At 42.4% G+C, this 25,390-nt stretch overlaps 1 protein-coding gene and 1 non-coding gene across 3 annotated transcripts in view; one reads left to right on the top strand and one right to left on the bottom strand.

Annotated features, from left to right (window-relative positions):
* Positions 1-7,655: 7,655 nt before the first annotated feature.
* LOC139185334 (small nucleolar RNA SNORA20) lies at positions 7,656-7,780 on the top strand. The gene has a single exon (XR_011568960.1). It is a non-coding gene; the product is annotated as a small nucleolar RNA SNORA20 (small nucleolar RNA).
* A 6,115-nt stretch (positions 7,781-13,895) lies between these two features.
* The window catches only part of TMEM50B (transmembrane protein 50B), a 37,000-nt gene continuing 25,505 nt past the window's right edge, over positions 13,896-25,390 (bottom strand). For both annotated transcript variants that reach the window (XM_070785206.1, XM_070785272.1), the window contains 3 exons: positions 21,674-21,766; positions 18,817-18,874; positions 13,896-15,374 (listed from right to left, as the gene is read on the bottom strand). In XM_070785206.1, coding sequence (XP_070641307.1) covers positions 15,329-15,374; positions 18,817-18,874; positions 21,674-21,766 — 197 coding nt within the window. In that variant the 3' untranslated portion in view covers positions 13,896-15,328. The remainder of the gene's footprint in view (positions 15,375-18,816; positions 18,875-21,673; positions 21,767-25,390) is intronic.

The raw sequence follows: 25,390 nt of genomic DNA, 5'->3' as shown, positions 1-25,390 counted from the left end.
TTGGAAAAAGAGTTGTCATTCAGTTGCTCCATCGTGTCCAACTCTGCGACATGGACTGTAGCACACCAGGCTTCCCTGTCCATCACCAACTCCCGGAGTTAGTAGAGGGCAATTGTAAAGACCACCCTCAAACCATTTAGGAAATTGAGGATTTGAGCGCTTCCTCTGCTGGGCCATACGATGCAGCTGGTTGAGGTGGGGAGGATGTGTGTACAGCAGGAAGAAAACCAGCTAAAAGTGAGTCCAGCAGGAAGGGGGACAGATACGCTGTTAGGAATAAGCGCTCTGTGCCACCCTCCATAAAAGGAGGTGCCAGCTGATCAGGGGCAGGCAGGCTGGTTATGGGGACCAGATTCTGATGAGGCTGTACTGGATTCAGGGCAGAGACAGTCCAGTGTCCTGGGGCAGACTGGGTGGGGTTCAGGCCCGGAAAGGCCCTTCTTAGTTGAAGGCGGCAGCTTCAGCAAGTGACAGAGTTCAAGTGCAGGGCCGGCACTCTGACCAGGTGCCTCTCAGGGGCCAGGCTCATGTAGGGGAGGGGCTACACTGGGTTCCAACTGGGTTCACTGAGGGCCTCTCGGGGCCTCCCCATCCTTCCTCAGTAAGCGTGGGGCTGGCCTGTTATGCAGAAGGAGAGGACAGAAATTATTTAAGACACTCCTTCCCCGGCAGCTCAGACAGTAAAGAATCTGCCTGCAGTGCAGGAGACCCGGGGTTCGATCCCTGGGTCGGGAAGATCCCCTGGAGAATGGCATGGCAACCCACTCCAGTATTCTTGCCGGGAGAATCCCATGGACAGAGGAGCCTAATGGACTACAGTCCATGGGGTCACAAAGGGTCAGACACAACTGAGCAACTGAGCACGCATGCACGCTTGTCCATAGTGAAACTGAAAGTGCACGTCGCTCAGTTGTGTCAGACTCTGCGTGCAACCCTGTGGACTATACAGTCCGTGGAATTCTCCAGGCCAGAATACTGGAGTGGGTAGCCTTTCTCTTCTCCAGGGGATCTTCCCAACCCAGGTCTTCCACATGGCAGGCAGATTCTTTACCAGCTGCGCCACCAGGCAAGCCAATAAGTAAACTGTTATTGAGACCCAGTGACGCTCATTCAATTTATGTATAACCTGTGGCTGCTTTTGTGCTGCAAGGTGGAACTGAATCATTGCAAGAGCTTGTTTTCCTGCGAAGCCTAAAATAGTCACCACCTGAACCCTTACAGAAAGAGTCTGATGAACTCTGATCTGTACAATGAAGTGTATGTTGTATAGGAGAAAACAGACTTACTCCCATTATTTAGGTTTATACAGTTACAGAAGGTCCCTACAAGACCCCACCCCATTTAATGCTGAGACTGTTTAATTCAAAGGTCATATATTACATGGGAGGAGGGGTATTTGATGCTTGCCTGTATTCTATAAAGTACATTATGGAATATGTACTAGGAAAGGCTGGAGGTCATTTAGGTGTAGGCAAATCAATGGAGAAACATAGGCCCTAGATCAATGCTAGGTCACCCAGAGATGATGGGAGAGTTGGATCAAGGCCACTGCTAACTCATACATGACTGCTATGTGCATTAGATAAAGACCCTGTCCTTTAAGATCCTTTGTTTTGTGCGGAGTTTTAAGTAAACATAGGATGTTCTGGGCCTTCATTGTGAATAGCGCCCCTGGGGGTCCCGCAGTGCTCAGCATGCAGATTGCAGACGGGGTTGGGGGGTAGGGGGATGTGGGGGGGGGTTGGGGAGGTGAGGGGGGGTTGGGGGGTGAGGGGTGGGGTACACCTCAGGGCCATGGGAGAGGAAGCAGCCCCTTTTGCTCTGGGTGGTACCAAGGCCAGCAGGAGGAGGAGCTGATGGACATGAGGGTGCAGAGGGGAGAACCCCAGGTGGGATGTGGGGATGAGGGACGGGCAGAGAAGGGAGACTTTGTCCGCACCCATAGGTCACCTGCTGATGTTCGTTCACTCACTGCAAAAACCACAGCTGCCCTCTCACTCAGAAACTGCCAATGTGGAGAACGGCTCAGGTCCTAGCCTGTGCTCGGGGCGTCTGCCTTTGTTGACTTCTATTTCATTCACCATCATTTATCTCAGTCCATAGGATGTTTAAAAGTCTGCATAGCCACTAAGTTACACTGCTTTCGGCTACCGGAAAACAACTGTGTATCCCCAAGGGGCTCCAAGGCTCTCCAGAATAAAGGTGTTTTATGCCAGAAGCCTGTGTTTTAGGCAAGAACCTCCTAAACCATCCCTACTGTTTGGTGACAGTGCGAATCCACACAGGCATCTTCCCGTGGAGCAGTCAGGCCTCCGGCTCCTCGGTGTGCCCACAGGCCCTCCGAAGAAGCTATAGCCCTCTGATGGGAACATGGTGGAAATCACCTCACCCTCCTTGCTTCCAGTCTCTGGTGACTGAGGATGGCCAGCTGCATCAGGAGGGTGCCGACCCACAGGTCCAGGAGGATACCTGGGGCAGCACCCAACCAGTGGAGGGAGCTGGTCGGTGCTGCTCACAGGCGCTCTAGGAAGACTGAGAAGGATGCTGCCCAAAATCTCATCCTGCTAACAGAATACAGGCAGGAGGGGCTTCTCTGGGCCCTCCCCCATTTATTAAAAAAAAGGGGGTGAGGTAGACCCCCAGGGTTTCTTTACAAAGATATATCTAGTTGAAACCTAAATGCCCACTGACAGAGGAATGGATAAAGAAGATGTGGTATGTATATATATATATATACACACACACACACAGTGGAATATTCAGTTCAGTTCAGTCGCTCATTCGTATCCAACTCTCTGAGACCCCATGGACTGTAACACGCCAGGTCTCCCTGTCCATCACCAACTCCCGGAGTTTACTCAAACTCATGTCCATTGAGTCAGTGATGCCATCCAACCATCTCATCCTCTGTTGTCCCCTTCTCCTCCTGCCTTCAGTCTTTCCCAGTATCAGGGTCTTTTCCAATCAGTCAGTTCTTCTCATCAGGTGGCCAAAGTATTGGAGTTTCAGCTTCAGCATCGGTCCTTCCAATGAATATTCAGGACTGATTTCCTTTAGGATGGACTGGTTGGGTCTCCTTGCAGTCCAAGGGACTCTCAGGAGTCTTCTCCAACACCACACTTGAGCATCGAATCTTTGGTGCTCAGCTTTCTTTATAGTCCAACTCTCACACCCATACATGACTACTGGAAAAACCATAGCTTTGACTAGACGGACCTTTGTGAGCAAAGTAGTCTCTGCTTTTTAATATGCTGTCTAGGTTGGTCATAGCTTTTCTTCCAAGGAGCAAATGTCTTTTAATTTCATGGCTGCAGTCATCATCTGCAGTGATTTTGGAGCCCCCCAAAATACAGTATCTCACTGTTCCCATTGTTTCCCCATCTATTTGCCATGAAGTGATGGGACTGGATGCTATGATCTTAGTTTTCTGAATGTTGAGTTTTAAGCCAACTTTTTCACTCTCCTCTTTCATTTTCATCAAGAGGCTCTTTAGTTCTCCGCTTTCTGCCATAAGGGTGGTGTCATCTGCATATCTTGATATTTTTCTTGGCAATCTTGATTCCAGCTTTTGCTTCATCCAGCTGGCATTTCATGTGATGTACTCTGAATATAAGTTAAATAAGCATTGTTTAATAAGCAGTTAAGCAATATGCAGCTTTGACATACTCCTTTCTGTTTGGAACCAGTCTGTTTTTCCATGTCCAGTTCTAAGTGTTGCTTCTTGACCTGCATACAGATTTCTCAGGAGGCAGGTCAGGTGGTCTGGTATTCCTATCTCTTTCAGAATTTTCCACAGTTTGTTGTGATCCACACAGTCAAACGCTTTTGGCGTAGTCAATAAAGCAGAAATAGATGTTTTTCGGGAACTCTCTTACTTTTTCGATGATCCAGCGGATGTTGGCAATTTGATCTCTGGTTCCTCTGCCTTTTCTAAAGCCAGCTTGAACATCTGGAAGTTCATGGTTCATGTACTGTTGAAGCCTGGCTTGGAGAATTTTGAGCATTAGTTTGCTAGTGTGTGAGATGAGTGCAATTGTGCAGTAGTTTGGATTTTTTTTTGGCATTGCCTTTCTTTGGGATTGGAATGAAAACTGACCTTTTCCAGTCCTGTGGCCACTGCGGCGTTTTCCAACTTTGCTGGCATATTGAGTGCAGCACTTTCACAGCACCATCCTTTAGGATTTGAAATAGCTCAATTGGAAATCCATCACCTCCACTAACTTTGTAGTGATGCTTCTGAAGGCCCATTTGACTTCATATTCCAGGATGTCTGGCTGTATGTGAATGACCATACCATCATTAAGACCTTTTTTGTATAGTTCTTCTGTGTATTCTTGCCACCTCTTATTATCTTCTGCCTCTGTTAGGTCCATACCATTTCTATTCTTTATCAAGCTCATCTTTGCATGAAATGTTCCCTTGGTATCTCTAATTTTCTTGAAGTGATCTCTAGTCTTTCCCATTCTGTTGTTTTCCTCTATTTCTTTGCACTGTTCACTTAAGACTTTCTTATGTCTCCTTGCTATTCTCTGGAACTCTGCATTCCTATGGATAGATCTTTCCTTTTCTTCTTTGCCTTTCACTTCTCTTCTCAGCTATTTGTAAGGCCTCTTCAGAGAACCATTTTGCCTTTTTGCATTTCTTTTTCTTGGGGATGATTTTGATCACTGCCTCCTGTACAGTGTTATGAACCTCCACCCATAGTTCTTCAGGCAGTCTATCAGATCTAATCCCTGAATCTATTTGTCACTTCTACTGTGTAAATCATAAGGGATTTGATTTAGGTCATACCTGAACAGTCTAGTGGTTTTCCCTACTTCAATTTAAATCTGAATTTGGCAATAAGGAGTTCATGATCTGAGCCACAGTTAGCTTCTGGTCTTGTTTTTGCTGACTGTATAGAGCTTCTCCTTCTTTGGTTGCAAAGAATATGATCAATCTGATTTTGGTATTGACCATCTGGTGATGACAATGTGTGGAGTCTTTTCTTGTGTTGTTGGAAGAGGGTGTTTGCTATGACCAGTGTGTTCTCCTGGAAAAACTGTTAGCCTTTGCCCTGCTTCGTTTTGTACTCCAAGGCCAAATTTGCCTGTTACTCCAGGTATCTCTTGACTTCCTACTTTTGCATTCCAGTCCCCTGTGATGAAAAGGACATTTTTGGGGGGTGTTAGTTCTAGAAGGTCTTGTAGGTCTTCATAGAACTGTTCAATTTCAGCTTCTTCAGCTTTACTGGTTGGGGCATAGACTTGGATTACTGTGATATTGAATGGTTTGCCTTGGAAACGAACAGAGATCATTCTGTCGATTTTGAGATTGCATCCAAGTACTGCATTTCTGACTCTTTTGTTGACTATGATGGCTACTCCATTTCTTCTAAGGGATTCTTGCCCAGTGGAATATTACTCAGCTGTTAAAAAGAATGAAATAAGGCCATTTGCAGCAACATAGATTGATCTAGAGAGTCTCATATTGAGTGAAGTTAAGTCAGGGAGAGAGAAATGTAATATGACATCCTTTATATGTGGAATCTACAAAGAAATGATACAAATGAATTTACTTAAGAAACAGAAAGAGACTCATGGAAAACAAACTCATGGTTACCAGGGGGATAAGGGATAGTTAAAGACTTTGGGAAGGTTATGTACACACTGCTATATTTAAAATGGACAACCAACAAGGATCTATTATATAGCACATGGAACTCTGCTCAATCTTATGTGCCAGCCTGGATGGGAGGGTGGTTTGGGGGAGAATGGATACATGCATATGTATGATGCAATCCCTTCACTGTTCACAACATTGTCAATCAGCTACACCCCAATACAAAATGTTTTTGGTGTTTAAAAAAATAGAAAACATAATCACTTGCAAAATATATTAACTAGTGAAATTAATATAATCAATTAAAGTAATTATATTACACTTTAATTAATTAGTGATGTGAATTAATAATTTATAATGAACATGAATTAGACTGCTTCCCTGGTGGCTCAGATGGTAAAGAATCTGCCTGCAATGCTGGAGATCTGAGTTCAATCCCTGGGTTGGGAAGATCCCCTGGAGGAGGGCATGGCAACCCACTCCAGGATTCTTGCCTGGAGAATCCCCATGTACAGAAGAGCCTGGTGGGCTACAGCCCATGGGGTTGCAAAGAGTTGGACACAACTGAGCAACTAAGCACACACACACACATAAATTAGGCTTACTTCATTTTTGCATTCAGGTGAATAGAACTATTTGATTTCATATCCCTGAGGATAAGTGTCCTGTTTGTAGTTGAGAGCAAGAGCGAAAACCTAGGACCTCCAAGAGCTGATGAGCCCAGATAGGACTCTGAGTCCTTGCCAACAGGCAAGTAAAGGGCCCCGCGTAAAATTTAATTCATCAATTAAATTGACGTGCTTCTTGACTAACTCCTTTCTGAAGTGTTGCTGTGAACCTCAGTATGACTGTGTGTAACTCTGGGTACCCAAACCCTTCTCAAGTGGCTAGCCCCACGCTACAAGTGAAAGATGAACACAGCACCAACAGTCTTAGCCATGTGTACATCTGCATAGACTGTGCACTGCACGACCCCAGTGGTGCCCTGTATATACACAGAATACAAAGTATTTGGTTCCTTTGAGACTTAGAACTTCTTCTTGAAAAACTGTCAAAATTAATAGTGAGTTTCCATGCTAACATGCAAAATCAGATTTAAAACATATTACACACCCAAAAGCCATTAGTAGACTTTATTTTTTTTTTTCATTAGTAGACTTTAGACAGTAATGTGAATTTCTTCTTTTTACTCTTATGTTTTCCAGTCATTTTCTGGAGAATATTCCTTTTTATAATGAAATAATATCAGGAATTTTTTATAAAATGAAAGCTCAGTGCTCTGGCGCAAGAGACACCAGGATGGTAGAGACTGAAAACAGGCAGATTTCAGGGTGAGGTTAAATCCTCTCTCCCTGCTGCACCTGGGTTTTTCTTCAACCAGACAAGAACCACTTATATAAAGATTGTAACTTGTTATACACAAATTATTTATCTCCTCCACATATCACAGGGTCACTTTAGTTCAAGTCTACACAATGCTGTTAGTAAAAAGTACACTGAATTTGTTCTATTTGACTTAATCAGTCTCCCCTCCCACAAAGTACTTTTAAAATTATAAAGGAGAAAAATAGCTTCTTTACGGTAGAGATACCTGGTAGACTCCACCTTGAGCAGGCAAGCAAAGTTAAAAGCACCAGGACGGGGACAGATGTATGCTTGCTTTGATGTCATGAAAATGTAACATCTATGTTATTCCTGCCAAAACTGCATAACCTGAATTTAATCACAACGGAACATCAGACAAACCAAAATTGAGGGGCATTCTACACAACAGTTGGTCTGCATTCTTCAAAAATACCTCGTCATGGACTTCCCTGGTGGTCCAGTGGTTAAGAATGCTGCAGGGAACACAGGTGCAGTCCCTGGTCTGGGAAGATCCCACATGCCTGGGGGCAACTCAGCTGATGCACTCAACTACTGAAGCCCGCACGCCGTTGCTTCACAACAGGAGAACCCACAGCAATAAGAAGTCCGGGCACTGCAAATAGAGAGTAGCCCCTGCTTGCAGCAACTAGAGAAAGACCTAGCACAGCCAAAAATAGTGAATAAATAATTTTACAAAATAATAGCCATTATAGTCTTTCAGTGATATGAGCAGTTATACACATGGGATAAAATAATACTGGGCCATTGTAAATGGAGGTGAAGTCACCATTTCATCTCCATGGTCTAGACACTGCAAAAAACAAAAACCAAAAACCTAGTCATGAATGACAAAGGCTGAAGTTGTCCCAAGTTAATAGCCACTAAAGGGGGCTTCCCTGTGGCTCAGCTGGTAAAGAATCTGACCTGATTCTTTATCAATGAAGGAGACCTGATCCCTGGGTTGGGAAGATCCCCTGGAAAAGGAAATGGTGACCCACTCCAGTATTCTTGCCTGGAGAGTCCCCATGGACAGAGGAGCCTGGCAGGCTATGGGGTCGCCATGGGGACCCGCCCACGGGGTCGCAAAGAATTGGACATGACTGAGCAACTAAGCACAGCACAGCAAAAGGGGGCTTCCCTGGTGGCTCATGGTAACGAATCCGCCTACATATGCGGTAGACATGGATTCAATCCCTGATCTGGGATCCTACATGCCGTGGAACAACTAAGCCCAAGCGCCACAGCTACTGAGCCGGTACTCTAGACACCGTGCTCCACGATGAGAAGCCACCGAAATGAGAAGCCGGTGCGCCGCAACTAGAGAGCAGCCCTTGCTCTCCGCAACTAGAGAAAACCCGCGCAGCAACGAAGACCTAGTATGGCCAAAAGTAAATAAATAAAATTATTTTTTAAAAAAGAGCCACTAAAGGGCCATGACAACTAAGTGCAATGCGCGATCACAGACTGGATTCTGGACCGGAAAAAAACCTTATTTTTCTTTACTATAAAGCATACGAGTGGGGCACTTGACAAAATTCAAATGAAGTCCTTAGTGCTCTATCAATGGTAACTTCCTGATTTTGGTATTGTAGAACAGTTGTGATTTGCAGAAATACACCGAAGTGTTCATGAGTAAAGAGGTATCTTGTCTGCAGCATACTGTCAAATGTCTCAGAAAAAAAAAGACTAAAGCGATTGTGGTAAAATGTTACCATCTGGGGAAGCTAGAATTCTCTGAGTTATTTTTGCAACTTTCCTGTAAGTCTGAAGCTATTTCAAAATAAGTCAGTCAATCTCTACACTCCTAACTTTCGTTAACAGAAGTAAATACACTTTGCCTCATACTGAATCCCTCTTGTCACCTGGATAAGGTGCTCCCATGTCAAAGATTTGCTGATCTCTGCACTGGCATAATCCACAGGGTTCCAGAAGGCTTGCCTTGCTACTCTTGTAGAAATGTAAAATATCCTATTTTCTGCAGCTTAAACAATTGAAGAGGGGGCTTCCATGGTTGGACAGTGGTTAAGGATCTGCCTGGCAATGCAGGAGACACAGCTTCGATCCCTGGACCAGGGATCCCACATGCCACAGGGCAACTAACTACTGATCCCGCACTCTAGAGCCCAGGAACCGCAACTACAGAACCCACATGCAGGAACGACGGAAGGCCTCGCGCCCTAGAGCCTGTGCTCGTCAACCAGCAAAGCCACCATAAAAACCCCATTCACGGCAATTAGACGGTAGCGCCTGCTCTCTGCAGGCAGCAACCAAGACCCAGTGCAGCCTATATATATATATATATATAAGAATTGGAGAGGCATATACTATCATCTAAAACCCTATATAAAATGACTAAACCTGTGTTAAATCTACTACAAGAGAAAGAAAAAAAACCACTGGCAGGCTCAAAAAAACAAACGTCTCCAGATTCTTTTTTTTTTCTGACTTTAAATTATGTATCTTTATAAATTTTTTATTTTTAAATTTTAATTGGAGGCTAATTACAATATTGTAGTGGTTTTTGCCATACATTAACATGAATCAGCCACGGGTATACATGTGTCCCCCATCCTGAACCCTCCTCCCACCTCCCTCCCCATCCCATCCCTCAGGGTCATCCCAGTTTACCAGCCCTGAGCACCCTGTCTCATGCATCAAACCTGGACTGGTGATCTATTTCACATATGGTAATGTACATGTTTCAGTGCTATTCTCTCAAATCATCCCACCCTCGCCTTCTCCCACAGAGTCCAACAGTCTGTTCTTTACATCTGTGTCTCGTTTGCTGTCTTAAGATGGCACGCCACCTTGTGACCAAAGGCTAAAAAGCCATCAAATGACAAAGGAAAAACGCCTTCAGGCAGAGCCACCAGGGAAAGAAGGACCCAGCTTTATTGATCATTTACTGTTTCCAGGCACCACGAGGCATTTCCTTCTGTCAATTCTCAAACAGCGTGGGGCTCACACAGCTAGTAAGTGGCAGTGGCAGAATTAGGGAAAAGTAAAGCAATCTAAACCCCGTCCATTGATCACGGCCTTGTGGTGAAGGGGCTTGCGTAACTCAGTGAAGCTAAGAGCCACGCCGTGCAGGGCCACCCAAGACATGGGATACATGTGTATGTACATCTGAGTCCCTTCATTGTTCACCTAAAACTATAACAACAGTGTTAATCAGCTATACCCCAATGCAAAATGTTTTTGGTGTTAATAAACATAAAAAAAAAAAAAAAAGGTGGGTCATAGTGGAGAGTAATGACAAAACATGGTCCACTGGAGGATGGAATGCCAAACCACTCCAGTATTCTTATCCAGAGAACCCCATGGGCAGTGTGAAAAGGCAAAAAGATATGACACTGGAAGATGAGCCGCTCAGGTCAGAAGGTGTCCAATATGCTACTGGGGAAGTGCGTACTCAGTCACTCAGTCGTGTCCAACTCTTTGGGACCCCATAGACTGATGCTTATGCTGAAACTCCAATACTGTGGCCACTTGATGCAAAGAACTGACTCATTTGAAAAGACCCTGATGCTGGGAAAGATTGAAGGTGGGAGGAGAAGGGGACGACAGAGGATGAGATGGTTGGATGGCATCACTGACTCAACAGACATGAGTCTGAGTAAACTCTGGGAGTTGGTGATGGACAGGGAGGCCTGGCGTGCTGCAGTCCATGGAGTTGCAAAGAGCTGGACGCCACTGAGCAACTGAACTGAACTGAGACTGTGGCCTGCCAGGCTACACTGTCCATGTGACTATCCAGTAAGAATACAGAGTGGGTTGCTATTTGCTTCTCCAGGGGATCTTCCAGACCCAGGGATTGAACCTGAGTCTCCTGCATTGGCAGGCAGATTCTTTACCACTAAGCTACCAGGGCAGCCCATAGAATTGACAGTTCATTCCTAAAAAATACAGGACGCATTTTATAAAAAGCTCTAAGAAAAGAACTTTACAGGAAAAAAAAAATTTTAACCTAGTTCAACCAAAGGTCTTCCAAGCTTCTTTGACCACTGTACATCTTTTCCTAAAGAAATGCCAAGGTTCTAGGGCAGTTCAGAAATGCTGGCTGAGGAGAGGACTTCGCACTCAGGAACAAAGGGCCTGAGCCGTGACTCCGATCCGTGGGCAAGTCCCTTCACCTCTCCAATAAAAGTTCCTACCTCCAATTGTGAGGGTGAAATGAGACCATACACAGGGCATAGAAGGTTCTTCACAAATGCTAGCAGGGAAAAAAATGCGTGAGTTAGAAGCTTCCTTCAGGCGTAAGGTATAGTGTTGCTTTGCGCTCAAGGCTGTGAATCAACTACATTTAAACAAGGTGTTTTTAAGTAGAAACACACATGAAGCAAGGTTATGTATTGATGGCTGAGGAAAATGTTGTGGCCAAAAGCTCACCTAACCCAGCATTTCCATCAGGAGCAAAGATTCAGAACTCACTAATTTGGTCTTGGGGAGGCTCTACAGATTCTACAGCAAAGGAGAACTGACTGGGGCTTTCCTGGTGGCTCAGTGGTAAAGAATCTGCCTGCCAATGCAGGAGACACGGCTTTGATCCCTGACCGGGGAAGATGCCACATGCCACAGGGCAACAAAGCTCCAGTGCCACAACCACTGAGCCTGTGCTCAAGAGCCTGGGAGCCGCAGCTACTGAGTCCACGTGCCTCGAGCCCCTGCTCTGCAATGAGCAGCCCATACACTGCAACCAGAGAGGGGCCCTCGCTGGCTGCAACTAGAAAAAGCCCGCACAGCAGCCAAGACCCAGCACAGCCCAAAGTAAGTAAATAAAAATTATTTTTAAAGCAAGACAATTGACTGGATTTGGAAAGCTTGAAAGCTTAAAGCATGGGGGAAGGAAAAAGAAGAGGTGGAGAAATATTTTGGGTTTGGTCCAAATGAAATTGAGAGCAGGGGAAGAACAGAAAAGTTCACTGTCTTTAGGTATGAAAGAACCAGGATGGATATATAGTTCATTTTAAATAAAATGCAACCATAATAAAGGCTATTTACAGGAAAATGGGGGTGGACTGTGAAAACAAAGATGGCATCACAATTTCCTTAAAAAAGAACTGTTCTGGGATTAAATGAGCATGTTCTGATTTTCCTCAGTAATTTTTCAGAAAAGCATTCAACCTATCCATCATGTTAGGCTACTCCTTTGTTTTCAAAGAAATAAGAAAAACAATCAACAAAGGGACTAAAATAATAATTTCTACTTCAATCCTCCCAGTTTGAATAGATGATACAGTGAAGAGAGTGCTCTGAAATAAGAGCACAGGCTGTTAAAATCAAATGTGACTGTTAGGGATAAAATTAGCATCAGATGTTTATCCCTCAGGATTTATTAGGGTGTTATTTGAGATGAAACTGTCTAACAGTAGCCCGTCATTTTTATAAACTTTAAACAAAATCAAAATGAGTGTGTGGTGATAGAGTACAGGAAAAAAAAAAGGGATAAATCAATAAGGTTGGCAGAGATTTGATGTTTGATATGAGCCAATTAAATACAAAACAGAGCAATGAAATTCCTTAAAAAAAAGCAATAGAAAAAAAAAAAAACGGGGCGGGGCGGTCAGAGTTAACATTATGTTTGAAAACCCTCCCATCATGGAAAACTACAGCGAACCTGAGTTCAATGCATCTATGTCAAACACTAAAAAAAAAAAAAAAAAAAAAAAAAGGACTTCCCTGTAGCTCAAATGGTAAAGAATCTGCCTGCAATGCAAGAGACCAAGGTTCGATCCCTGGGTCGGGAAGATCTTAAGGGAATGGCTACCCACGATAGTACTCTTGCCTGGAGAACCCTATAGATAGAGAAGTCTGGCGGGCTATAGCCCATAGGGTCGCAAAGAGTCAGACACGACTGAGTGACTAACACACATGTCAAACACCCTGGGGTTTCTTGCACAAGCAGCAAATGCTATAAGGCACTGATCTTCCAGTCTGCAATCTCTGCTACCTCATCACATTGATACACGTCAAAAATTTATATAATGGAAAGACGCAGCATCTACAGCAACAACCCAAAGTATACAATGAGGACTCAGAAACAGTGTAATTAATAACATATAATGCTCTGGTGATGTTGGTCCTACACAAAACACCAAAAGACACTTGGATTCAATAGCCACTGAACCTGTGTTAGCAGGGAGATTTTAAGGGAATCACATGTACCTTTAAAGGTTTACAAAGGAGTCTATTCTGACAGTGTCTGATAGGAGTGGATACTAACATTATCTTTTTTTTTTAATGAGGAAACAAACAGGGAAATCAAGTGATTTGCTCCCAATTAAAAAACAAATTCATGACAGAGTCAAAAATAGAAAAAGCAGCCACTATTTCAGTCAGCCTTCCCTTCATTAGCCTTCACACTGCTGCTGCTGCTGCTGCTAAGTCGCTTCAGTCGTGTCTGACCCCACGAGGCTCCCCCGTCCCTGGGATTCTCCAGGCAAGAACACTGGAGTGGCTTGCCATTTCCTTTTCCAGTGCATGAAAGTGAAAAGGGAAAGTGAAATCACTCAGTTGTGTCTGACCCTCCTCGACCCCATGGACTGCAGCCCACCAGGCTCCTCCATCCATGGGATTTTCCAGGCAAGAGCACTAGAGTGGGGTGCAATCGCCTTGTCTGAGCCTTCACACTAGCACCTCATAAATCTGAGAAGAATATATTTCTCCTGGGAGTTCACTGCTGGTCCAGTGGTCAGGACTCCCCATTTTCACTGCTGAGGGCCCAGGTTTGAGCCCTGGCCAGGGAGCTAGAATCTCACAAGCTGACCGGTTGTGTCCCCTGAGCCCAACAGGCAATCTATATATATATATATAGATTTTGTAAAGGGAAGTCACTTCTTTGACCAGGTCCACTGGGAATGACTGAAACCTGAGCAGCAAGCCAAATTGTAGAGTTTGTTTTCTCCAACAGATTTAACAATATTACAATGTGTGAGAAGTAATATTTATTGCAACAAGTTACAAGGGAGTGGAAACATGTAATTAGTCTTACAGTTTATTGGAAGCCAGACGGTATTTTTGAAGGAAAAACCAACAAAGAGAAAGTGATTAAACAAGATGATATCAGACAAAGGCACAGCATTCCACAACTGCTTCATACTCTGTGCGCGGTAAAACCTCAGAGAGGAGAGACGTTAACATAAGCAAAACACGGCTTATGTTAGAAGCTGCATATAATATCACTAATACTATTCTGTCTTACAACAAAAGGCTCTAGAAAAGTCCCTCTGGAGGAAAAAAGTGCAACAACAACAAAAAACCTGTTGAAAAGTGCAACAAAAAAAACAAAGGAAAGCCAAAGTAGAAATAAAGACCCAGCTCTCCCTTTGAAATCTCTCAAGGGAATACACATAGTGCAAATACAGTATTTCATACTCAGCAAAAGAAGCTTTCAACTGGAGTAAGAACTTTCAGGTTAAAGATGTATTTTGCAGGGAGAGTTCACCTCATGTTTCGAGAGCTCAAGCAAAGACAGACCTGCAGTCAAGTCACGGAGTGGACGAAATGCCTAATTTCTCACTAGGTCATGAGGATCCCCTTTGGGAAGAGTGCTTTTATCCTGAATCGAATTATTCCACTTTTTGTTATATGGTTCATGCTTTTAAACTGCAGTTGTCTTCAAACTTGCTTGATATAGAATTCGGTAACATCAGATAATAGTAGGTTGTCAAAAGACAACGGTTTAAGCTGCTTTTGTTAAGAAGCATGTTGCTGAGCTGCCTACCAGTCTTTTTACATCAGCCGTGTAAAACTGAGCTTATGCGATCATGTATTACCCTTTCTCAAATAAAGTCTTAGTAGAGGAATTGTTTTTTAGAACAGATTTTCAAACTAGTCCTTCGGGCATTTTTAAAAATCTTCATATAAAAGTCCACTTTTTTTATACATAAGAACAAACATTTTTCCTTTAAAAAAAATCTAATTTTTAAGCCAAAATAAATTACAACTTGCTAAAATACCCCTTTTAATGGCTCAGTGCTTATTTCAGATATGTGGAACTGTATTTTTTGCACATCTTTGAAAATCAGGCAAAGTAGTTAATGCTACAATGACCATGATGATACAACCCTGGCTCAGGGAACAGATTAAGCTTTAAGTCTTCAAGAATAAAAAAACTGACACTCCTCATCTCATCTATATAGTCTTACACTATGTACATATTAACAATCTAATTCAATGAAAAAAAAAAAGGACAGAAATTTCATAAAACTATTTAAAAACTTAGGGCTTTACATAAAAGTGTAAAGAGACAAAACATTTAATGTACAATCTATTCCATTTGGCAATGTGTAAACTATACTGAAATAAAAAATTATCTACAGATAGAATATAACAAAAGGAAAACGTGATTTGAGAAGTGATCTCAGGTCCACAGCTCTTCAGTTCTTCCAAATTTGTAGATCAGAGTGCTGGAAAGATATTAAAATAAATCGTGAGGTAAAATCACATAGAAACACAATAGAGAATTCATTTTCTAAATATGCTTTGATGGGTACCTCACTGATCCTTTCTATCAGCTTCTAAAATTAAAGACTGTGGTGCTGTTGGTCTGAATTTGCTTGTTTTATAAAGCAGTCTGTGGACCTCATGGCTGAGTTTAATATCTTCTTAAAGCCTGAAGTTACTGGATAGGACACCAGTAAAGGAAAGAGCACATTTCTCATCGTGGCCAGCAATAAGGTCATTCACATCTCTAGGGTTCTACAATATCTGAGCTACAAAAACTGAAGCATCCTAAAACAGACCATGACGCAATTCTTCATTCATTTACACAAAGTTACTGTACAGAGTGCTGGCTGGGCATGAGGCACCTGGCTAAGCACTGGGAATGGGACTGTGAGCCAAAACTAGACAAATGTGCTCACCAGTGGGAGAAAACCAAATCCCAACTCAGTGATACCCATGGGACCAAGAGAGAGAAATACAAGGACCAGACCTAGTTAGAGGTCAAGGTTTTCCTAAGGAAGTGATGACTGAACTGAGATCTAAAAGAAAGGGAGTGTGGGACTTCCGGGGTGGTCCAGTGGTTAAGAATCCACCTGGCAATGCAGCAACATGGGTTCGATCCCCAGTTTGGGAAGATCCCATATGCCACGGGGCATCTAAGCTTATGCGCCACAACTACTGAGCCCACGCACCTAGAGCTCACACCCCGCAACAGAAGCGGCCACCGCAGTGAGAAGCCCACACACCACCAGCAAGAGCAGCCCCCACTCTCCACAACTAGAGAAAAGCTGCCACAGCCCTGAAGACCTGGGGGGAGGCAGGGAGGAGAGGAGGAAGGAAGGGAGGAGGAGAGAGAGGAAAGGAAGAAATAATTACCTCAGCAAGGCATGAGCGGAAGAAGCAAAGGCCAGAAAGATAGGACACTCTGGGACCAGGAGTTTGAGCTCTGGGTACACTGGCTGTGTTAGATTTGAAACATCAGCCACTCAGGAAGGGATAAGTAAGAATCCAATACATGGTTTAGACACAGAGACAGACATCTGTGGCTCCCTGGCACACAGGTACTAACTGAAGTCCCCAGCAAAAAGGACCTCATCGAGAGAGGGAAGGAGTCGAGAAGAGGCCTACAGCAGAACCTTAAGAAACTTCAACGGTTAGTGGCCAGGGCGTGGCGGACCAGCAGGCACAGCAAACAGAGGAGGAGGAGGAGCTGCCCTCTGCACTCAGAAAAGGCCTGGCACACGGGAAGCACGGCTGGCTGCGTAACTTGCTGGCCTCTGGGCGGAGCACACAGCTGGTGCAGCAGCCACTGCCCACGTGAGCACAGGCCTTTACACACACAAGGTTTCTGTTCAACCAACTGTCATTTACACAGGCTCATCTGCCCCTGCAAAGGGCTGAATCTGAATTTAAATTTGATCTCGAAACAGTGCCTAAGACATCTTTGTGCAAATTCAATGTATTCCCAAAAGGGTGTCAGTCATGTGCCAAGAAATACAGTCACAAGACGCAGAAACAGTCACACGTCTTTCACAACCAAGAGTGCCCCAGCCGCGGTGCAGTAAGAGGGAGCCCAGGCACAGGGGTCTCCTGAGGTGAGCAGAGTCGAGACAGTGTCGAGAGTTCCGGGAGGCTGAGCAGCCAGAGTGTGCAAGGTGGAGGACAGAGAGCTAGAGGGTAGGGTCCCATGGGCTTCTGCCGAGTACTGACAGTAGATGCGTGTGTGGAAACTACCCAAGAAAAGGGAAGGAAACATTGGAAAGAACCATTCCCAGAGCTCCCAAAGGGCTGGGAATACCTCACAATCTCATAGCAGAGTGAACACCTCAGAACACATGCGGCATCAGGAAGAACACTGAGAAGTGCTCTCTGCCTTAGCAAGGGGGCCCTAAAGCTGCTCTGGGCCTGCCTAACAAAGCTTAAAAGCAAGATCCAAAGGATCAACGCGTTTCCAAATGACTGAGCTGCATTCAGAACAAAGCTCAAAAACATTTAAAGGAACACCCAAAAGTCCAGCTCCCAGTCAGCTACCAGCAAAGAGCAAACAGAGCTTCAGACCCAGAATGAAAAAAGGAAACAAAAGTAATCAACAGAAACAGACTGAGAATTGATACAATTAGACAAGGACATTGAAATAGTTATAAACATACTTCATATGTTCAAGAAGACAGAGGAAAAGCATAAGCATGTTAGGGAGAGACGTGGAAATGGTGAAAAAAATAAATGCCCAAATCAAGTTAACAGAAATGAAAAATACAATATCTGAGATGAAAAGCACACTGGATGGGAGTAATAGATTAGATGTGATGGAAGCAGACATCAGTGAATTTAAAGATATAACACTGGAAACTAACCCAAATGAAACACAGAGAGAAAACAAGAGAAGAAGACTTGGTGGGCAGAAGAGCGGTGGTGGAGAGGTAGGAACAAAGCACGCAAAGAACGAAGCACCAGTGAGCTGTGGAACAACATCTAGCAGCCTACTATGTGTATAGCTGGAACCCAGGAGGGAAGGGTGGACAGAAAAAAAGATCTGAGGAAATACTGTCTGAAAAGATTCCAAGTATGGTGAAAACTATAAATCCACAGATCCAAGAAACTCAGTGAACCCCAAACAGAAGAAATATGAAGAAAACGACACCATAGCCCTCCATAATCCAACTCCTTAAAACCAATGACAAAAACAAACTTCTTCAACACTTAGATCTTAATGCTTCAGTGAGTGAGGAGTAGGGTAAGGGGTGTAATTTTATAAATGATGCCCAAAGTACCTACCTATCTTTACACTAAAAGACATTTTCATCTCAAAAAGCAAAGGATACAGGCTTCATTTTGGAAGCTTTATAGAAGATTACCCCTAAAAAGCACTTCGGATCATTTTATTATTTTACTTAAAGTTATCTTTAAAAACTTAAAAAAAAAGTTTAATTCCCCAATCAGGTTTTGTATATGACATGCATATTATGTATTAATTCTAATTTTTTTTTTTTTAACTGAAGGTGCATGATATGGCTTCTTAACAAAACACAGCCTATGGAAACAGCAGTCTGGTGGGTCCAAATCTCTGTTCTGCATTTGCTTATTAAGTGAACTTAAGTAAGCCTCTGAGTCTTATTTTCTCATTGATAAAATAGGAGCACCATCTGGTTCACATACTTAAGACAATTACACGGGAATTTAAAAAGTTAACATACATAAAGCATCCAGCTTAGGTCTTGGCATATAGCAGGGCCCCTAATTAAGTGGTTTATGTATGCTTTTATGCAATAGTAGAACTTTCATGTTTTAAAATAAGTTTCATCCACTGTAGATTTATCCATGTTTCATTGCATATGCTGCTCTTATAATAAAGATGATGTTTCTGTAAATGGTATACACGTATAGTTTAAAATTTAGGCAACTTACCTAAAAAATATAAGTGCGTTTTGAAAAAACACAGCTAGTCCTGGATAAACATCAGTATCTGCACATACAAAGTGAAACAGATCATAAGATTACAAAAGGCAAAGGTCAACAACAAAGTATTTGTGACATTTATAATGCTCTGTATATTATAAAATAACTACTATTATTCATTAACTCCAAGCAATCCACAATGAGGGAATCCCCTGGCAGTCCAGTGGCGAGGACTCTGTGCTTTTGCTCTTGGGGCTCAATTTCAGGGTTCAATCAGTTCATGGAACTAAGATCCCACAAGCCACATGGTACAGCCAAAAAAAGAAAAGAAAAAAGAAATCTACAACAAAACTGAAGTAAGAAAATGCCAATCTTATTCTCTTAAAACAAAAGATTACTTTCATTCTGGATAAAAGACAAAGAATTTACTAGATTTTCTTTTTGACTTAAGTATTTGCTATGGTTTCAGCTACATCTGAACTGCTGAGGAAGCAGCAGCTCATCCGTCACGTCCCATGGCCAATAAATACACAATTGTCAGAAACACACAATGTTAGAAGTACACAGTGATAGAAATACACAACGTTAGGAATATGCAATGTTAGAAAGAGGCAAATTACATTTCTGATGATCTAACAGTCTGTTCAGCTCATTTTCCTTCATGAATTTAAGAGTTTTATTTCATAAATCTGACACATATGCAAAAAGAATCATTAGAATTCATCATCATATTCTCCTGGAGAAAAGAGTCACTCTCTTTCTAAGAAGGAAAAAGAAAACATTGGAAATGATTCAAATTTTTGTGGATATTAACTTTTATAAAACAATCAATGTTGATTAAAAATACTAGGTAGGATGAAGAAATATTCAGTTTGTAGCCTTTGAAATCACAGCAAACAATACAGCTACATGGTTAAAAGCTCCAAGTTTGAGCCGTACCCTGGGATCTGAATCCCAACTCTACCACTGACTAAATGCATAATTATGGGCAAATTATTTAACCCATTATCCCTTACTTTCCTCATCTGTAAAATGGACATGGTAAGCACAGCTACCGCACAGAGTGTGAGAGGTGTAGACTGCGCACAGCACTCATGACAGTGCTTGCTCATGAAGCACTGTGTGACTGTCAGCTGCTACTATCAGTAACAGTTCCAGGAAACCTGTACACTAAAAGATGTGAACTACGTGTTAGAAATGCTCTCTGAAGTAAATGCATGTTCAGTTTGCAAACTAACATGTAGACATAGGGAATTCCTCGGTGGTCCAGTGGTTAAGACTCTGAGCTTCCACTGCAGGGAGTGCGGGTTCAGTCCCTGGTCAGGGAACTAAGATCCTACAGGCTGTGTGGTTTGGCCAAAACACTTTAAGTATATGTAATAAGCAGTGCTGTAGGAATATGAAAATGAATATGAATATGAAAAGGAATATGAAAATCCATAATCAAGAAATGTCTCAATATATACTGGATCTTTAAAGATTAAGATACAACCACTAAAGGGAATTCCCTGGCGGTCCAGTGGTTAGGATCCTGCACTTCGACTGGTGGGGGAAGGAAGATTGCGCATGCTACATGGAACAGGCCAACATATGCTACATGGTACAGCCCAACAACTGCAAGCTCCATAGTATTTTTAATTAACTAAAATAACACATTTTAGATACATTTGGTGAGTGGTATTATTTAAACATTAGTCAACCACTGACCTCTTACACCTATTAATTTTGCACAAAATGAGAGATGAAGGTATTCCAAAATCTAATACTGATCAACCTATGATACTTAAGGGATCCTATCACTACATTAAAAGGTCAGCTGCGGGTCAGGAAAAGGAGATGTGACAGTTAAGCAGAGTGACAAAGAGATTCCAAAGACAGAGGCATCAGATGATGAATAAAGTGTTATCTGAAACTGATCCTATCTTTGGAGTGAAGGGGGAGAGCCAGTTAAAGGTTCTTCCGATGCTTCCAGGAGTACAGGGTACAACTGGGTCCTGCTTTTCAAAACCTCTCATCGCCTCCCTGATGAAAAGCTGTGGTGACTGAAACAGTCCTAAGACTCAGAACAGTGTACTAAGAGCTTGCTCCATTGCATCAACAGTTTCTACATGAACGCTACACACGTCTTCAATCCTGCACTTAAAAGACTCCCCTTGTACCTATGAATGAAAAATTAGAGACTGGGGTTGGAGAGGAGATGTATCAGTGGACAGAAAGATACTGGTGTCCATAACACCTTATCTTGAAATCCTTGGGGCCAGACATGTTTTAGAACTCAGAATTTTTCAGATTTAAGAATGATAACACAGGGCATATTACATAGCACCTGCAACTGGGTTTGGACCAGTATCCCACAATCACACAACCATATTCCCTCCCATAATAAAACATTTGAATGCTTATTAAAGCAAATAAAGATAATAATGAGCCCCAGGTCAATTTAAGTCAGGTTTTGCTGCCAAGCTGGTTATGAATTTCTTGACCTTCAGCACTTCATGGATTTTCAAGTTGTGTATAAGGGGCTGTAGCCCTGTGCAGGGTTCCCACTTTAAGACCATGACCCTCAGTAAAAGGCCTCTAGTGCAGAGCCTGGCTGCTTAGGGTAAGAAAGGAATGAGAACCTCGAGAGACGGCTGAGAGTTGCCTGGTCTTGTCAGTGGCTTGGATTTCCCAGCGAGCCTACCCTACTGCACTCAATGACCCCACAAGAAAGTTACATTAAACAACTTTTATTTTTACACAGAGTCTTAGCTTGAAGCTGAGTAATTACACTAAATTTTACTCCATGAGAAGATAACAGATTAAGCCACATAGAAAAGACATATCTGAATCTCTCCTACGAAAGAAAAGAGGAATAAATACTTACTCTGGGTAACATAGGCACCAAAGAGAATCCACATAGAAGCAATCAGTGACCCAAACATCAACATGAAACCAATGAAGAGCCAAACTCGAGCACCTGTGTGAAAAGCAGGCTTCATGATTTGCTCATTTCCGCAGTTCTATGTCTCAGTAATACATAACACTAGAACACACAACTTAATATACACTATGCCTATCAAAGATAGTCACATATTTATATACACCTGCTTTAATAATTAACTGAATGAAGATTTAAAAAAATAAAACTAAAAAGGGTAAAGCAATACTTGGGAAGGGAAAAAGGGTAAGTTGCCGTTCTACTGGCTAAAAAAACTAACAGCTGAGTAAATTAAAGTAGGCAGGCTTCATAAGTCTGCCTACTTAACCAAACTGATTAATTGAACCCTAACTGAAAAGTTATCCTCTTATATATTATCAAAGTAATTGTTCTATTAGAAGTAACAAATGTATTTCAGACAGCCATTACCATAGAGGAAAGAGAGACTGCAAATGAATAAAGACCATATGTCCCCTCTTCATCAGTATTAATATCATGTTACTACTCGATATGGTACTAACAGCAGCCATATATCAGTCTCTCTTATGGATGAGGTGGCAACTTGTGCCACGTATCCTTGAAAAGTTCAAGGACAAAACCATCTCTTCAACCCCTCACTATGTAGAATTTTTGAATTTATACAACACAGAATCTCAATACAGTGAACATCTGGACACATGAGTAGATTCAACACACTTACTGGAAAGCAAGTTAGCATTTGTGCCAGACCCTGATCACAGGTATATTGACAGCCTGTCACCCTGTGGAAGGGTTTGAATAAAGCTCCACTGGAATGAAAATAAAACCCAAGTTGATTTCCATAATAGCTAAACTTGCCTTCATTGCAGATATTCTGTTACTAAGTGAACAGAAATTCATATATTTTGGACACCAGATAAGCAGCAAGCTCAAAGCTCAGCATGGCTGGAATAGCTGATGTTTGAAAAAAACGGGTCTCCAGATTATCTCAGTTTTATCATAACACTAAGCAGATCTCCAGAAATATACAGTAATGTTTAGCTCCTTGGAGAAAGACATCTTCCAAATTCAATCACAGCTTTTTTCTAAAATAAATGAAAAGGAACTACCAAAACTCCTTGTAATTATTTTCCTTCATGTCCTTTATATGTGACCACTCAAAACTCTTCTGATAGAACAAGAAAAAAAAAACTTCCCTTAAAAAATGAGTATGCTTTTGTTTAACAAAAAATAAAAAACTAATATTTTCCCTTTTTTGCTTTGACTACAAGGAAGCTCAGAGTCAGGTTAATAAACAATTAATAAGAGTATCCATCTTGTCCTAGATTCTAAGTACAAGATCTCCTTTCTACCTGGGGTTCCTGTTCCTTCTTATTTAACATTCCCATTTGTTGTATATTTATTACTTTGATAACACTCTCCTGCAAGTTACTCTGGGAATTAAATAGGAATAAATTACAAATAAACTGTTAAAATAGTATGAAAGTGTGGCAATAACTGAGCATGCCTATAAGACAGTCTGCCCTTATTTTTTGAAGTACTAGACAGAACTTGCACTAAAGGCACCATGTATAAACTGTACTATGAACTTTAACTGAGTAGAGAATAATCATGGAATAAAATGTAATAGTCACTAAGAGTAAAAAGTACAGGCTTTGGAACCAGACAGACCCAAGACAAATACAAGTTCTACCTTTAAGCTAAAAAGCTTTGGGTAAGTTACAGCACAATTTTCTATACAAAATAGATAATAGTAACATAATCCACAGCAATGTCTGTGGAATATATTTTTAATGATCAAATAAATAAATGTGCGCTCTATGCACAACATTTTCACTTGCTAATACATGCTTTTATTCTTCATTCTCACTCATTTCTGACACTACTTGCCGAAGCTGGGGCACAAGACACGCAAGTGAGCATGTACACACAAACACACACAATGCACTTTTTAAAATAATTTTTATTTATTTTTATTTTTGGTTGTGCTGGGTCTTTGTTGCTCTGTGGGCTTTTCCTAGTTGCGAGTGGGGGCTACTCCCTAGTTGCAGTGTGGGGGCTTCTCACCGTGGTGGCTGCTCTTGCTGCGGAGCTCGGGCTCTAGGGTGCATGGGCTTCCGTAGTTGTGGCTCGTGGCTCTAGAGCAGCGGCTCAATAGCTGCAGCTCACGGGCTCAGGAGCTCCACGGCATGTGGGACCCTCCCAGGTCAGGGATCGAACCTGTGTCCCCTGCACTGGCAGTGAATGCTTTACCACAGAGCCACCAGGGAAGCCCCGCAATGCACTTTTAACTTAGGTTTGTCTGTCATTTGTCACTATCTCCAGCCTCTCCAATTCTTCAAGGATCACAATGCAAGTGAAATTATAAAATCTGCATCAGCATTTAAAGCATCAGGTGTAAAAGAAAGCTTATTTGTCCCCCTGTAACTGGCTCAGTTCACTTAGCATCACGTCCTCCAGGTTCATCCCTATTGTCACATACGGCAGGATTTCCTTCTTCCAGCCCCATGCCCTCATGTGAGGTATCTAAGACAGTCGAGCTCACAGAAACAGAGAGTACAGTAGTGGTTGCCAGGGGCTGAAGAGGGAAAGTGGGAGTCATTCAGTGGGTACATGAGATTCTAGAAAGGGCAAAACTACATTGACAGGAGGCAGATCAGTGGTGGCCAGGTAGGGGAAAGGGGGTTAAACTTTCTGGAGTAATGGAAATATTCTACACTATGACTGCAGGTGTAGTTACACACTGCGTACATTTGTCAAAATTCAAGTTGTACACCTTAAACTGAACTTTATATTTCATATAAAATTATCCTCAATTACACTGAGTAATGGTAACAGACCAGGAGACTAAACGGTTCTCGACTGGATACAAGCATGACACAGTGGCTAAAAGCGTAGGCTCTGAAACCAGCCTGTCAGTGTGTAAATCCTGGCCCCACCACACTTGCTTTCTGACTTTGGACAAGTTACTTGAGCTCTGTGCCTTAGTTCCTTCACCTAAAATTGAGGACAAGATCGCTTAGCTCCAAGGACTATTGCAAAATTAACTGAGTTAATATATGTAGAGAATTCAGGCTAGTCTTTGGTACACACAAAGTATTCTACAAGAAGGGAATGGCAAATCACTTCAGTATTCATGCCTTGAGAATCCCATGAACACTATGAAAAAGCAAAAAGATATGACCCTGAAAGATGAACTCCCTAGGTCGGTAGGTACCCAAAATGCTACTGGAGATCAATGGAGAAATAACTCCAGAAAGAATGAAGAGACGGAGCCAAAGCAAAAACAACACCCAGTTGTAGATGGGACTGGCGATGGAAGTAAAGTCCAATGCTATAAAGAACAATATTGCTTAGGAACATGGAATGTTAGGTCCATGAGTCAAGGTAAATTGGAAGTGGCCAAACAGGAGATGGCAAGAGTGAACATTGACATTTTAGGAATCAGTGAACTAAAATGGACTGCAATGGGCGAATTTATATCTACTACTGTAGGCAAGGATCCCTTAGAAGAAATGGAGTAGCCCTCATAGTCAACAAGAGTCAGAAATGTAGTACTTGGATGCAATCTCAAAATCGACAGAATGATCTCTGTTCGTTTCCAAGGCAAACCATTCAATATCACAGTAATCCAAGTCTATGCCCCAACCACTAATGCTGAAGAAGCTGAAGTTGAATGGTTCT

This window comes from Bos indicus, chromosome 1 (genome assembly GCF_029378745.1).
Source record: "Bos indicus isolate NIAB-ARS_2022 breed Sahiwal x Tharparkar chromosome 1, NIAB-ARS_B.indTharparkar_mat_pri_1.0, whole genome shotgun sequence".
Classification (NCBI taxonomy): Eukaryota; Metazoa; Chordata; class Mammalia; order Artiodactyla; family Bovidae; genus Bos; species Bos indicus.
Note: the sequence above shows the minus strand (reverse complement) of the source record. Positions and strands in the feature narration are given on the sequence as shown.